This window comes from Pinus tabuliformis, chromosome X, assembly GCF_031772625.1.
Source record: "Pinus tabuliformis cultivar Carrire ecotype Pingquan chromosome X, CPIR1, whole genome shotgun sequence".
Taxonomy (NCBI): Eukaryota; Viridiplantae; Streptophyta; class Pinopsida; order Pinales; family Pinaceae; genus Pinus; species Pinus tabuliformis.
Window position 1 is genome coordinate 568,427,763 of NC_142308.1, and position 15,705 is coordinate 568,443,467.

Consider the following 15,705-nt stretch of genomic DNA (forward strand, 5'->3'; position numbering starts at 1 on the left):
TCGGCCCAGCAAAATAATTTCGGTCCAGCAAAATAATTTTTTCCCAGCAAGATCATTAATTTCGGCCCTGCAAACCATTATTACTCCATTCAATATGTTCTCTTCGACACTATGAGAAATCACCTACAACAATTATTCTTTGGCAAATAAATTAAGAAATTTAATCCATGAACTTTGCTCCTCTATTCTTTTCGAACAATACGACAACTTTGATTTTAATCCACAACTAGCCAAAATCGTGCTCTGATACCACTGTAACGTTCCAAATACAAAATTTGCAGAAAATTGCTTCACAATTTATGTCATTAATTTCACAAATTGAAACCATAACATTAATCGACAAAACAAGGAAATATGAACTACAACTGAAAATTGACAAAATGCACATGGAGTGAAACTCAACCTTATTTTATTAATATGCAGCAAATATCACATGCTAGTACAATAATATGGAAATCGTTGAGGTGATGGCCTCAAAATATCTACAATAATGCTGAAGTTGATCTAATGATTGCACCTGTGAATTCTGAGTGAATACACCAAGGGGAGAGCTGGGTACTCACTCACTCTCACTGAATCACCCAAGGGTTTTCGTCTTGGGGCTACTAAGGTCGAGAACTGAATTCTCTAGTCCACACTAAAGACAAATACTCAAAACCAAGATGTTACAAATGATCTTCTCCTCTTCCTTTTAAAAACTCCATATATAGATCTTCAAACTTTTAGAAGTATTTTATTTTATTATTATTCTAGAAGCTCCTCCTTGACTTTGTCTTAAGTGACTTTTTAATTTATCTAAGTCACTTTTGGTCCTTTCCCCTTAATCAATATTTTCCTTTTTTGATTAAATGACTAATTAAAGTCAATTTTAAGTTAGGAAAATGTTAAATCACCCACCATACTCTCTCCGACCACTGGAAATAACTTCTCAGCATCCCATCCTATAGATCTTCTCGTTCCGATTCCAATGAGCTATTACGCTAAGGTGTTTTGTCAAATATTCCTCTTAGAATGCCACCATGAGCGTAATTAATTAAGTTAAGCCCAATAATAACCTCGTTTTACAAGAATTATCAGAAAGCCACAAAACCAAAAACAAGCTGTGCGGAATTTCTCATGATGATGAATATGCCAAGCAAATGCTGTTGGATCCCATAAAAACTCCTCAAAACTCCGCCAGGACCCATGATGACATAATCCTGCTCCTGTGGCCTGGTCATCCTGTGCCTAGTAAATCCACCTTGGTTGTACTATAGAGGAAAATAAAAATGGGGACATGACACTTGACATCCATCTGATGGATCTGCCATCCCATTTGTGCTAAAGTGAGATCACGACCTTGATGGAACTTGGAAGTATACCTATCTCCTCGTAATATATTCCCTGCTTTTAAGAGGACCCCTTGGCCACAAACCTTGCCTTGTATTTATTGCTGCTACCATCTACATTGTCCTTGCTTTTATAGATCCAACGTGTTTTACATTCATAAAAGGGTCCCGCACAAGGTGTTGGGAAAGAGAAAGCAAGAGAGAGAGAGAGATCAGGGGATGAAGTCGATGATGTTAAGGTCTCCTGAGTCTAATGCTTAAGGGCGAGGGGGGTGAACTGCCCATTGGCTCAATGTTTTTCTGAGACCATCGGGGAGCCCGATTGCACAATTCGTTCGGGGAGTGATGTATGAACGAGGGATACTCCTAGCATCCGAGGTTGAAATAAAACTTTGAATGGATCTGTGGTTGCTCCTTTGGATCTAGGCGATAATTGGATGGGCGGGAGGTGTTCTATAGAAATATTTGTCCTTAAATTTTTTGTTCAAGATGCTCTTTAACTAATTAAAGCTATGATTTGTCATCTTTGTTTATATATTAATTCTTCCCTTGGGACTGTGTGCAAAAAATGTTTAAGTGATGTAGTAGGTACTATTTCTTCTCAATATGTTTTGCTAAATCTGTGCAATAAAAGTTATATTTATTTTTATTACCATGCAACTTTCAGATTTACTTAGATTGGGTTTTTGCGATTGCACTCAGGTTAAGGACAGGGCATTGAAGGATTCAGAGCATATAGAGACCAAGTATAATGCGTTGCAAGCTGCTTTCTCTACTTCAAGTTTTCTCAGGTTGAGTCTAGCATACATGTATTTTATTTCAATACTTTGGCATGCTACCAATGATTCACATTTTAATGGGTTGTATTAAGAATGAGACCATGTGCTATTTTTAAATTTTTGTTTTACACTCAAAGTAGTATTTTGAATTGGTCATCGGAAATGCTTGGGTTTAGGGCTACTACAAAACCCTAAAGATGAAGTACTGACACAATACTACTAAAAAGGAAAAGAACTAAGTCCCTTAATGGTCCATGCATAACATGCATTTAAAATAAATGGCATAAATAAGTCAAAATACACTTCCTCATAAATTGCATTAAATAATAGAGTACAATATCTAGAAAGACATCCTTGCCTTGGTCTTTGTAATGCATTTTCTTAATAAATTTGCTGATGGTGATTCCACATTTTTTGCAATTTTTGTAGTTAACACAATTTTAGATGTCAGACTTAGGAAAAGTGGGTAAAAATTAAAGTTGGTGGGTTGTGGGGGCCAACCCTTAAGGAAATACGCACCCCTTGGAGCAAAATTCGATTTTGTGGAAAGGAGGCAAGGTGGGGAGGTCGAAATAGTGGGATGAGGGACCCACAAAGGGAAGGTGAGGCAACAATTATAAATAAGGGATGAAATGCAGCATTTGGGGCCTTTTGCCAATTTGACATTTGAAGCATTGTTGCTCAAATTGTTTCGCTGGGTCACAAAGTGCTGTTCAACACACGAGATTTCTAAGGGGAAATCTCAACTCTATCTTCGGTGGAACTTGAGTGCCACCCTAGGGGAGCCTTGACACATCCTTGGAGTCATTCCAGAGAGATTATAAGGAATTTCGAGCTGCACTGTGGAGCAATTTGGGCGCCGAACAGGATCACGTGCTCTTGTGGAGAGGTTGTTATGAGTTGAGCTAGTCCAGGCTTTTGCAGGTTCAACTCTTGGGCATTCTACAACAATTTCCTAGTGGATTTGTGGGTTGAGGGTGTGACTATTGCTCAGGTTGAATTATTCTTCTTGGGACCTGCGTAGTTCATAGAGGGGGTTGTTTGTGGGTGAGACTTGACTAGGAGTTGGGTTTGCTAGGAGGTATAAGGAGGATTGTTGAGGGATTTTGCTCAGCATTTTGGAGGGGTTCTAGTGGTTGATTTCTTGTGGCACGGATTATACAGTTGGTGGAGGAGCTCACAAGAATTCGGGGTGATTTTGGGGGTTTGGAACTAAACCAAGCCCTTTCTGGGTTTTTTTTGGGTTTGTGGAGGAGAGCCTCATATTAATTTGGCAGAATTTTTTGAGCATTCTAGGGGGCTCAAACAGGGGTTTCTTCGAGCCAACAGTTGCAAAATTATAGGGGCAGCATAAAGCTTGAGGAGAAAACACTTCTTTACATTCGGGCAACACATTTTCTCACTTGGAGTTGTCTAGCTTGCTTTGGCAAGCGGCTCAATTTGGCGCAGTTTTGATGTAAATTTTATGGGTGTTTAATTGCTGTTTGATTTTTTGTGTTGCATGTGTACTTTGCTTAAATATCACTGTTAATTTTCCTAGTAGGAACATTACAGTGGTATCAGAGCATGTTCTTGGCTAGTGTGGGGAGATAGGAGTAGGTGATGCCACCTAGGTACCAAGGAGTTGTCTTTCAGAGGGGTTGTGGAAGAGGAAGAGGTAGAGGTCGAGGTAGAGAGGGAGCACATGACCCATTTTCTGATACAGAGTTGGAAAATTTCAGAGGGGGCATGGAGAACCAGGAGAACTAAGAGGGTTCTGAGTAGCCTAGACAGGGGGGGATAGAACTAGATTCTAGAGGAGTTGCTGAGGACAAATCAACATATGTTGAGGCGAGGTCAACTTATGATGGACATGATGCAGCAGGTGATGGACTTACTGGTTAATGGTAGGCCAGAGGCATAACCCCAAGGTGATGAGGGTTCCATAGCAAGGGGAGGAAGTTGTACGTACCAACCACCTCATACTCCTCTGCGTGGCTAAACAGGTCGTCCTATGATGCCCCATTTTTTGGATGAGCCCGAGTAGGAGAGGGAGCTCGACCATGTTGCGGATGTGGTGAACTCAGTTGCCTCAAGCACTAACGAGTATGAGAGATTAGATCCCAGGATTAGTAGAGTGATGTCCTTTGGGGAGTACATCCTCCTCAAGGAGCGGCGTGCCACGAGAGCTGAGACTCACTACAGAGGGGGGCAGTCTGGCCAGGAGGTGCAGAAGATAGCAAGGAAGGTTACACTCCCCAATTATGATGGTTCAACTAAGAGTTCAGCCATGGCATGGTTTTAGAAGCTAGATACTTACTTCCACCTGAATCCCATGCGAGAGACGGACGCTATCTGGTTTGCTATGCTACATCTAGAGGGGGATGCACAAGAGTGGTGGTACTGTTAGTTTTTGGTAGCATAAGATGTGCTCTAGCCATGAAAATTGGTGGAGAGGCTAAGGCACATTAGTTCTAAAGAACCCAGAAACTATTTGGTGAAATTCCACCCGGATTGTATTTTATTAAAATAATTAATATTTTTAATGGGGTTCCTAAGTCTAAACTTAGGAAAATTAAAATATTAATGGGTATTAAGCAAAATATGGGTGAGAATGATCTAGAAGGTGGATCAAGTCATGTTTTAATATTAGCAGTTGATTAGAGACTTAATCTCTGTCGTTGAAGTCTCAACGAGAAAAGTATAAGAAGGAGGCTTGGGGTTCATTTAGAAACACACACAGAGATAACAAAGTGATCTGGAGTTCGATTTCTGGGGATAGGAAGCTGAGAATTCGAAGTAGGTGATCAGTTGCAGCAGAGGGGTAGGGATAGTTTGGGAGTACTGACAGAGAGGCGGAGAGAAGCTACTGGAGGCAGCGCAACAGCTAAGAGGACTGACGCTGGGCCAATCTGGGCCCACGCAGGCCTGATGCAGAGCTAGAAGGGCCAATGCAGAAGTTGAAGCTGCCCTCCACGCAAAAAGTCGGAACTGCCAGAACAGCCGGGAAGGTTGACGCAGTGGGCAGAAGAGACAACGCAGAGCTTGTAGGGTTGACACAGGGTCTATGCAGGGCCAACGCAGAGGTAGCCGGGGTTAGCTAGTTTTGCTGCCGGATCAGCCAGAATCTGCCGGGTGAAGTGAGGTAAAACTCACTCAGTTTTTCCGCCATCGAATTTTCTGTCACTAGATTGTCGGGAGGGCATCCAACATTTGTATTTAGAATCACTGCTTCATAATAGAAAACCCTCAGAGCTGCTGCACCAGTTTTGCGCATTGGGTTTTTCCAGGGACTATTTTGTCCAAAAATAACTGTCCCATATGTATCTTGTTCTTTGCTCAGTTTTCTGTTTCATGTAATCAAATATTAAAGTAGTGCAGGTTGCAGAAGTAATTTGCTTCAATATTCAGAGAATAACTTGATAATGTATATTAAAATCAAGTAGGTGAAGTAGATTTAGATTTGCTGCAGTAGGGGTTCCTTGAGGATTAAGAATTTTCACATGGTATCAGAGCAATGATTTTGAAGTAGGAAGAGCAGATCCAACACTGAGCAGAGAGGCCAATAGCTGCATTTGGCAACGAATCGAATCCCCTTGAAGGGATTGCGCAGTCCTTGCTGGGAAAAGTAGAGATTTAGAGGAAATCTCTCTCTAAGAGAGTCAACAGAGAGGTACGATTTCCAGTTGGTGAGCTTGCAGAGGCAGAGGGAGTGATGTAGAGCCTCAACGCAGTGCTTGAAGGGCGCAATTTTTTCCAGGGCAGAAATCCGCCAGAAAAGAGCGAAGACACATAAAAGGGGAATTTTCTCTTCTGAGAACTTTTTGCCAAAAATTTCGAATTTCTCACTTGCTGGGCAACTGAGCAGTGACTAGAGGAGTTGGTTCGACAGTTTGTGTGAGATGGCATCGCATGGGCTCAGAGATCAGGATAGGTTGGAAGGAGCTTCCAACTATGTCATATGGAAGAGCGGAATCTTATCTGTTATGGAAGAATATGATCTCGAATCCTATGTCAAGAGTGTTGTGGCTGTTCCCGTTGACAATGATCAAAAGAAAATGCACAAGGCCGAGCAGGGGAAGGCGAAGAGGTTCATACTCGATGGAGTTCGGGATCATGTGGTCTCACACTTGCAGGGCAAAGATACAACCTGAGAGATATGGGAAGCTTTGTCTTCTCTGTATGAAGGCTCTTTCGAACAACGGAAGATGTACTTGGAACAAAAGTTGCAGCGAACATTGATGCAGAAGGGAGAAGGCTTAACTCCTATCTTCAACGTCTTCAAGACACCAGAGACCAGCTTGCTGCAGTGGGGTCTACTCCTCAGTCTACCGTGACGGTAAGGACGACCTTGAATTGAGTCTCGGATGAATGGCAAGTCTTCGTCCAAAGTATATTGGGCAGGGAAAGACTACCTTCATGGGAGGAGATGTGGGCAGCCCTTCAACAGGAGGAATTAAGGAGGGACCTGGTAAAGTTCAACCTCAATGGCAGCAGTGGGAGTGGCACGAAGACCAAGGAGGAAGAGGAGAACGCAACGCTAGCATCAAAGGGACAACAGAAGCAGAAGCAGAAGAAGGACATTTCGAAGGTGAAATGTTTCAGATGTGGCGAGATGGGCCACTTTGCATCCCAATGTTCTTTGAAGCAAAAGTATAAGGATGAGAAACATGATCCTAAGACTGCTCCAGCAAAGATTGACGAAAATGAGTTTGCCATGAGTGCCCACGCATCTCCAGGAGGGAAATGAGGTGGTATTGAGCTATAGTCGGGTGGACTACATGTGGGAAGAATCCTTGAGGAGTCCACCTCTTGGATCAATTCCTTGCTACTGGAGCCCGAGATTCAACAGTAGCGAGATGGACTTAGTGTCAGATGATGCAGTGGATTGTTTGGAGAGATAGATGCAGTAGCTTGAGACTAGAGACTGATCAACGTAGAACAAGGTTGGCAACAATGCAGATGGCACAATGCAAAAGCCAGCAACATCGCAGAAGATTCAGAGGGTCAGAGACTAGTAGCAGTCAGATTCCAACATTCATGTCATTATGCTGAACATAGTTAAGTTGAGTAATTTTTGGATATTTTTCAGTTGCTTCTCTCAACAACTGAGTTGCAGTACGAATGCAATGTTAGCAGTGGCAGTGCTAGCAACATAGCAGATGCAACATTTGAGAGGGAGCTATTGTACAGATGTAGCAGTGGCAGTGGCAGTGTCATGGGTAGCGGTACAGTAGCAGCAACAACACAGTGTTGGTGGTAGCGAAAGTGCGGAAAGAAGGTGCTTCAAAAACAGAGCAACATGCAGTTGGACATTGTTACTAGAGCAGTTTCCTCGCTAAGAGGGAGTGTTAGTTTTTGGTAGCATCGGATGTGCTCTAACCTTGAAAATTAGTGGAGAGGCTAAGGCACTTGAGTTCTAAAGAACCCATAAACCGTTTGGTGAAATTCCACCTGAATTGTATTTTGTTAGAATAATTAATATTTTTAATGGGGTTCCTAAGTCTAAACTTAGGAAAACTAAAATATTAATGGGTATTAATCAAAATATGGGTGAGAATGATCTAGAAGGCGGATCAAGTCATGTTTTAATCTTAGCTGTTGATTAGAGACTTAATCTCGACTGTTGAAGTCTCAACGAGAAAAGTATAAGAAGGAGGCTTGGGGTTCATTTAGAAACACACACGGAGAGAACAAATTGATCTGGAGTTTGATTTTTGGGGCTAGGAAGCTAAGAATTCGAACTAGGTGATCAGTTGCAGTAGAGGGGTATGGATAGTTCGGGAGTACTGACAGAGAGGCGGAGAGAAGCTATTGGAGGCAGTGCAGTAGCTAAGAGGATTGACACTAGGCCAATCTGGGTCCATGCAGGCCTGACACAGAGCCAGAAGGGCCAACGCAGAAGCTGAAGCTGCCCTCCACACAGAATGTTGGAACTACTGGGGAACTGCCGGAACAGCTAGGAAGGTTGACCCAGTGGGCAGAAGAGATAGTGCAGAGCTGATGCAGAGTCTGCAGGGATGACGCAGGGCCAGCGCAGAGGTAGCTGGGGTTAGCCAGTTTTGCTGTCGGATCGGTCGGTTGAAGTGAGGTAAAACTCACTCAGTTTTTCCGCCATTGAATTTTCTTTGTCACTAGATTGGCAGGAGGGCATCCAACATTTGTATTCAGAATTACTGCTTAATAATAGAAAACCCCTGTTGCACTGGTTTTCCCGCATTGAGTTTTTCCTAGGACTATTTTGTCCAAAAATAACTGTGTCCTACGTGTCTTGTTCTTTGCTCAGTTTTCTGTTTCATGTAAACAAATATTAAAGTAGTGTAGGTTGCAAAAGTAATTTGCTTCAGTATTCAGAGAATAACTTGATAATGTATATTAAAATCAAGTAGGTGAAGTAGATTCAGATTTGCTGCAGTAGGGGTTCCTTGAGGATTAGGAATTTTCACAGGTACCACGACGTGATCACACTAGGGCACATCCACATTAATTCCTACACCGAGTTCACCAGGTTCCTGATTGAGAGGTTTGACAGGAAGGACCTAGAGTTGCACTTCAGGCAGTTGGTCCATTTGAGGCAGATAGGCAGCGCAAAGGCCTATATCTTAGAGTTCCAAAGGCTGACCTTGATGGTATTAGACGTTTTAGAGGCTCGGTTGATTATGCTGTTTGTGGAGGGGTTAGTTGAGCCCTTGCGTGGTTGGGTGAGGGCCTACAAGCCCACTACCTTGATGGATGCTATTTCTAGGGCCCGAGACATGATTGGTGCAGTGCCCAAGACTAGGGATTTGTACCCATTAGACCTACCGCTCCTTAAGGGAGTTGAGATATTCGTCAACCTCAGAGGGAGACTGGACGTGGGCAGTTGGACGATGAGATTAGGAGGGACCTCCAGAGGAGGAAATTGTGCTTCACGTGCCAGGAGCCTTGGGAACCAGGGCACAAGCACACCAGGGCAAGGCCCATTACATTGAGATATACTCTGTTAGTGAGCCGGAGGAGGAGATTGAGCTGGGGGTTGATCATGGAGACGTAGGACCATGGTTTGCAGGGGGAGCGCCACCACCCCCACCACCTTTGGGAGGGGGCCCATTCGTGCCATCTAGGGGTGTACTAACTTCACTTCGGGGAGTTCCAAAGTAATTGACACTTCGGATTAGAGGCACAGTGCAGGAGCAACATGTATTAGTGTTGGTGGATAGTGGGGCTACCCACAATTTTATTGATGCCTAGATGGTGGAGTGGAGGGGCATACGTACAGAGACATTTGAGGGGTTTTCGTTGTTGGTACCCGGAGACCGGACAATGCAGTGCATGAAGTATGTTTCCAGCTTGACCGTGACTATGGGGAACTACTTCGTCACTGACCATTTCTTTGTAGTCGATGTTCAAGAAACCAATGTGGTGATGGGTGTCTAGTGGTTGTACTCGTTGGGACAGGTTACCACTGACTGGCAGAAGTTGGAGATGGAGTTCATGGGCCCAGATGGGAAGTTGGTAGTGCTGAGGGGTATGCACTCCTACCCACCTCAGATGGTGTCTGCTCACTGGATGGAGGTATACTTGCGGCGTGGATATATAGAGTGGGCAATGGAGCTCAGGATTTCAGACACAAGGACACAGGCACGACCGGTACTTCCTGACGTATTGGCCTTGTTGGAGAGGTATCATGGGGTTTTTGGAGAGATCCCACCAGGCAGGCCACTAGATCAGGGGTTTGAGCATGCCATCAAGCTGGAGAAGGGGGTCCAAGCAGTTATCGCTACCTCGTACAGGCATCCCAAGGCCTACAGGGACGAGATTGAGAAGGCCATCGAGAAGCTGTTGGCATTGGGACATTTTAGGCCGAGTACTAGCCCTTTTGCTTCATTAGTGGTGCTGGTGAAGAAAAAGGATGGGTATCTCCATATGTGCATTGACTATTTGGCATTGAACAAGAAAACATTGAAGAACCGGTACTCCATACCCTGGATTGACGAGCTGATCGATGAGCTTAGAGGAGCCAAGTAGTTACGCTCAGGGTACCATCAAATTAGGGTGCGTGAGCAAGATATTTCAAAGATGACATTCAAATGCCATTATGGGCATATCGAGTTCTTGGTGATGCCTTTTGGACTCACCAACGCTCTTGCCACATTTAGTCTTGCCTGAATCACGTGTTCCGCAAGCACCTACACAAATTTGTCATGGTGTTCTTTGATGATATACGCATTTAGAGCAGGACGTGGGAGGAGCACCTACAACACTTGGAGCAGGTATTGAGCATCTTGGCGGAGCAGTAGTTCTATGCCAAGATGTCCAAGTGCGAGTTTGGGATGACTGAGATGCTATACTTGGGGCATGTGATAGGTGAGCATGAAGTTAAGGTCCACCAGGAGAAGATCTACACAATCATTGATTGGCTTGTTACCACTCAAACCAGCAGGGGGCCTAAAGCGGTTCCTAAGAGGGCAACTGTCATGTTAAGGGCAACTGTGGAGGCTTAGCCCACTATCACAACAACTAAGTCTCCCTGCTCTTTACAGACTTTCATCGATAGGAGGAGACCCAGTAGTGTAGGGATTCACTTGTAAAGTATATGTCAATGGATAGGTGAGAAGTGACCCCGAAAACCCTTTCCCAAGGATGGAGTGAAGAATGGAGCTTGCTTGCACTTTAAGCAAGGCACTTGGTCCACCAGGGATAAGGGGTGAGGATTGGAGGGTTGAGGGAGAAAGGATAGGCTTATGAACAAGTTTCTCAATCCCTATAATCCTTGGGAAACTTGGATTCCCAAATGGTCTATTGAGAAGTGGGACCACATGGGGCCAAGTGGACCCAACCTAGGTTCGGGGATGGAATGTAGCAACCAATGATGTTCGTATACTGGACAAGGTAAGGGGAAACGACTAAACAAGAATACTTTCTTCAAAAGGTTGAATTGATCCTATTGAGGTCTAGCCTTGGGAATCCCTAGGCACAATTCAATCCTAGAGCTAGGGCTTGAGATTCCTGGAGATTCCACCATTAGAATTGCCTCAAATTTAGAGGAGAGGGAGAGGACCCACTAGCGTGGTAGCCTGTAGGAGATCAAATTTTTTCCTTGGGTTAATTCCTGAGAAATTGATGCCCTAAGTGACTTAATGGGGCTAGACTTGGGGCAAAAGGGGAAAATGGTTAAAAGAGGGTTGAAATGATAACCCTTTTTGAGGGATCAATGTCTAGTTCACTTGGGGAAATGGAGTCAAGGATAATGAAGAGTAAGAACTTGGTTTCTTGATCAAGGAAGCCCAGAAAGTCAACTTTGTGCAATGTTGAGAGAAAGAAAAGAAAAGTGACCTTCAAGCATTTATACTTCAAAGCAAATGATGCAAGCTTTTCGAGATAAATATATCTCTAGGATATTTCATTCATATAACATTGGCCCATACATTAAATTAGCTAAAAATGCTCAATTCCACATTTCGACAATGCAACAACTAGTCCTAATTTTAGCAGTATGCGGCAACAAGAATAACAACATCAAAATTTACTTACAACGTTATAGAGTATATCCAACCAACATTTCGTTTGCTCAATAAAGCTCCAAGACGAGAAATAGCCCAAATCCATACATCAAAATTTATCTGTCTCCAAAAATATCCACCTAGGAACTGGAAAAGTGCGAAAATTCTCTATGATTAGAGAGATCCCAAGTCAAGTGATTATACAAATGAATGTATCTATCATCAATATATAGCCTCCTAAGGAGTTCGAATTAGCCTATGGGCCTACATTAGCCCCTAATGATAAAATAATGTGCAAATACAACCCCTATATTGGTGACAAGCCCACAAAACTAGCTCATAAGTTTAAAAACAAGCCTCACTAGGAGCCAAATAATGATATGTGCATGTCTTAGTGCCCTCTAAAGGCTCAATAATATCTTGAAGTGCCATATTGAGGAATAAATTCCTCGGAATATGATGGACAAGGGGGTGGCCCCTTGTTCTCCAAGTAGTAGACCTGTGGTGCTCCCATTTGGTATGAGGGCACATAGATGACCCCATGGGTCTCCATATGAATCAGAGATCCTCTGCAAGGGTCCAAGTGGTGGAATGAATGCTGCCATGACATCGTACAAGTCCTGGGACACCTGTCAAGAGTGTGGGGCTCCTGTGGGGGCCTGCTGGGCATAATGTACCAAGCATATCATCATCATCCCAAAAGTGGATCGCTAGTAATCTCTGAGCATCCATGAAGATCCGTGGAGTGTTGTCTGCTGCTGTGGAGGCCCATGGCTCTCTATGCACACCCTACATGTGCCAATGTAGACCTTTGGGTTTACGATCCCATATAGGGAAACCAAACTCAAATGGAAACCACCCACAATCCTGCATAAGATCCAATGCGTCCCCTAGGATTCTAGTACAACCAGTCATTAAAATAATCGGGTAAAAAGCTTACAAATCATGGATAACAATGTGGGCACTTCATAATGGCATGCCCTTCCGTAGTGGGATTTGGCATGTGCTAGTGTCTCCAAGCTCCAAAGGGGGTTAGCCATGTACCTTATTAGGTGGTTTCATCCCTTAAAGGGGATAGTATGTCCAAGGCACATCCCTCTAATGGGGGTGGCAAGTGACAAATAAGTGGAATGGGATAGGGATTGAGAGGGGTAATCCTGGGCCACATAGTGGGGCATAGGGGTAGTTAGATAAGGGGAAGGCCACACCTGGGCATGTAATGTATATGAGGGAGTAATCGTGGTACATGAGGTGCCCCGACCTTGATTTTTCCACCCTTCTTCATATACCTTTCACCTTTTATGAATTTTCTTTAATTAACTGCTCGGGGCTCAAAGGCCAAGAGCATGATGTGTAAGATATAGCAGTGATTACCCCCTTTTAGGTAGGGTGGTTCATTGCCCTCTAGGGGTTGAGACAATCATGGGTTCCTGAATGATAAAAGAGCCTCATCTAGGGCCTATGGAACCAGGGTGATGGCCAATGATTGGGGTAGAGCTCATGTAATTATTTTTGCCCACGTGCTAATTATCTTTGCCCGACCATCTTTTGCATTTTGTGGTACAATTTCCTGTTAAATGTGGCCATTTATGCTTTTCAATTTTTCTTTTAATTGCTTCAACCTTTGGGGCGTCCTTCTAGGTCTGACCTAAGGTGGGGGCAAGGGGACAGGGCGGCTAGCCCTATGTGGACCCAGAATGGGAATGTGGACCCAGGTGGGAGAAAAGATGAATGTGGGTATAGCGAGTGGATACAGAGTAATATGTGCAGATAAAAAGAGGGACCACGCACCCAAAGTCAGGGTTTCCCAAGTAGTACCACCCTAGAACCAATTGGTCAATAAAGGAGATCCCACTGGACTAAGATCCAAGGGTAACAACCAAAAGAGATCAAGGGGACTGGAGCACAAACTAAGCCCACCCTTTCTGCCAAATCCCCCCATCGATCCATACTTAGAAGTATCCATGATAAGTAAATCCAATACTCAATTACCAAATGACAAGACATACCTTTAGATTTGGGAGGCCCACCTTCAAACATAAGATCAATACAGGTGGGTGAGGGACCACATGGCTAGCTCAGGTGGCAGAGCAATGGCACAACGAGCTAGTAGGAGGCGTCAAGAGGCTATTGGCTACCAGCTGAGGCTCATCATGGAGAAAAATTTCTCCTTGTGATATCACCCACAAAGTGGTGGGTAATATCTGGCTCCAACTGGGACTTGATCTCTCAAAGAAGTGGACAAGGTTGCTCGAACGGGAGGTCACGAGAACTCCAACAATCTCTGGGTAGACCTGTTATCTGCACATGTCAAAGATCAAAGCCACGGGGTAGCATGTTTTTCATACTGTTTGATGATCACCCATGTAATGTTAGCCCACAAACCAATAAAATATGCAATTTTTATTTTTATTTTTTTTAATATGCAATCTAATATATCATGAGAAACATCATATGCGGTTAGTTCTAATGCAAAAATCATCATGCAGTGCATCCTACCCTAACATGCATATGGTGATGTTAATACTAAGTGTAATCATAAAGCCAGTGCAACCAACATATCATCACATCAATATACATATGCCTGCCAGTATGATTACTCATGTAGCAACCCCCAAATCGAATGTGGACATAGTCACATGGAGGATGACATGGGTGGGAGGTAGGAAAATATGATCTCCATTCGAGGTAGAGGGAGGTCCTTGGAGAAAGAAAATTGGTCATTCTGGAGGTCCAGGGCTCCCCTTCTAGGTACAAAATGGAGGAATGAATGATTACTCTCGAGAACTCCTCATCACAATCATTGCTTACAATATCATGCTTTGAGGATGTCACATGGTTGTGATGAGAGGGGAACGAAGGGTGAGAGAAAGAAGGAATGCAACAAATAGGTCTCTCAATGTGATGGTCATAGTGGGGAGGGGAGGACGCGGAGTGATCATAATCCTGAGGATGGGTCAAAGGGGATAAGGTATATTCAATGAAGGGTTCCTCCTCGACACCATATTCAGAAAAGGGAAAAGGGGTATGGTCACTCGAGGTGATACCAAAAGGGATGAGGGATGTACTTGAGAAAGACTCAAGGTGGTGAACAAGAGGGAAAGGCAAAGGGGAGGGTGAAGTGTCATATTCAATGGACTTTCCTTCCCCACAACCTAAAGGCTCAAGTGATTTGAATACATAATCATAAGGTGGGTTGGTAAGAGCCTTGTTGCTTTCCTCATTATAAATATTAAAGATTGGGCCTTCATCAAAAGGAGAGTCAAAGATTGTGCTTTCATTAAAAGCAGAGTCAATCACTTCCATCAAAGGTTGTCCTTTTTATGCAAGGGAAAGTAACAATTCTCCTTCCTAAGGGTATCAATGGGTATGTCATCATAACCAATCTCATCCTCATCCTCCTTGTTGGTGTCATAAATGGGAGCACAATCAAATTGAGGACCAATAATTTCCCATTTCTCCCTTTCAATGTGGAAATAATCTTTAATGTCATTTTTCAAGGGGTTAATGGGGTCATCTCTCTCAAGGTTTTCAAAAAGAGGATTCATCAGGAGTAATATCCTTGCGAAAGGTAGGGTTGGTCTTAATAAATTCATCCTTCCCAACACAAGTGTCCTCAAAATCATCCTACCCGTTTTGCAGTCCCCACGAGGACTCATCTTCCTGCTCATCACCAAGGTCCTTGAGGTCATCTTCATCTAGGTTGGTTGACAAGCGGGACCTCTCTTCTTCTCTCTTCTCTTGAAGAACAATGGCTAAGGTATTTGTTACATGATTCTGGTAGTATGCTTCTAGGAGGAGAGCATTAGTAGGGTTCTCTTTATATTCACATTTCATCTTATGAAGCTTCACTTCTTCATCATATAAGCAAGAGAAAACTTCATTAGAATTATATTCCCTTACTACCTCCTTGCATGACCTACTATATTCATCCATTCTTTCTTGCGTGATTTGGAAGCTTGCAGGGTCCAACTCTTCGTCATCCTTAGAGGAGGTATTCCTATTGTTATTGATGAGGTTATCTAGAATATTCACAACACAGGTTATGTGAGCAAGGTCACTGAGACGACTCAGATCCTCTTCATAAGCCCACATTATTATGTCAAGTTGTACTTCTTGTGACCTATAGAACCTGAG

At 43.5% G+C, this 15,705-nt stretch overlaps 1 protein-coding gene across 3 annotated transcripts in view; it reads left to right on the plus strand.

Annotated features, from left to right (window-relative positions):
* Positions 1 to 15,705, plus strand: part of LOC149141286 (trigger factor type chaperone family protein) — a 365,480-nt gene that overhangs the window by 101,485 nt on the left and 248,290 nt on the right. For 2 of the 3 annotated variants that reach the window (XM_089447541.1, XM_089447540.1), the window contains one exon: positions 2,031 to 2,119. The exons of the other annotated variant lie outside the window; for it this stretch is intronic. In XM_089447541.1, coding sequence (XP_089303667.1) covers positions 2,031 to 2,119 — 89 coding nt within the window. The remainder of the gene's footprint in view (positions 1 to 2,030; positions 2,120 to 15,705) is intronic. 3 annotated transcript variants of the gene reach the window in all.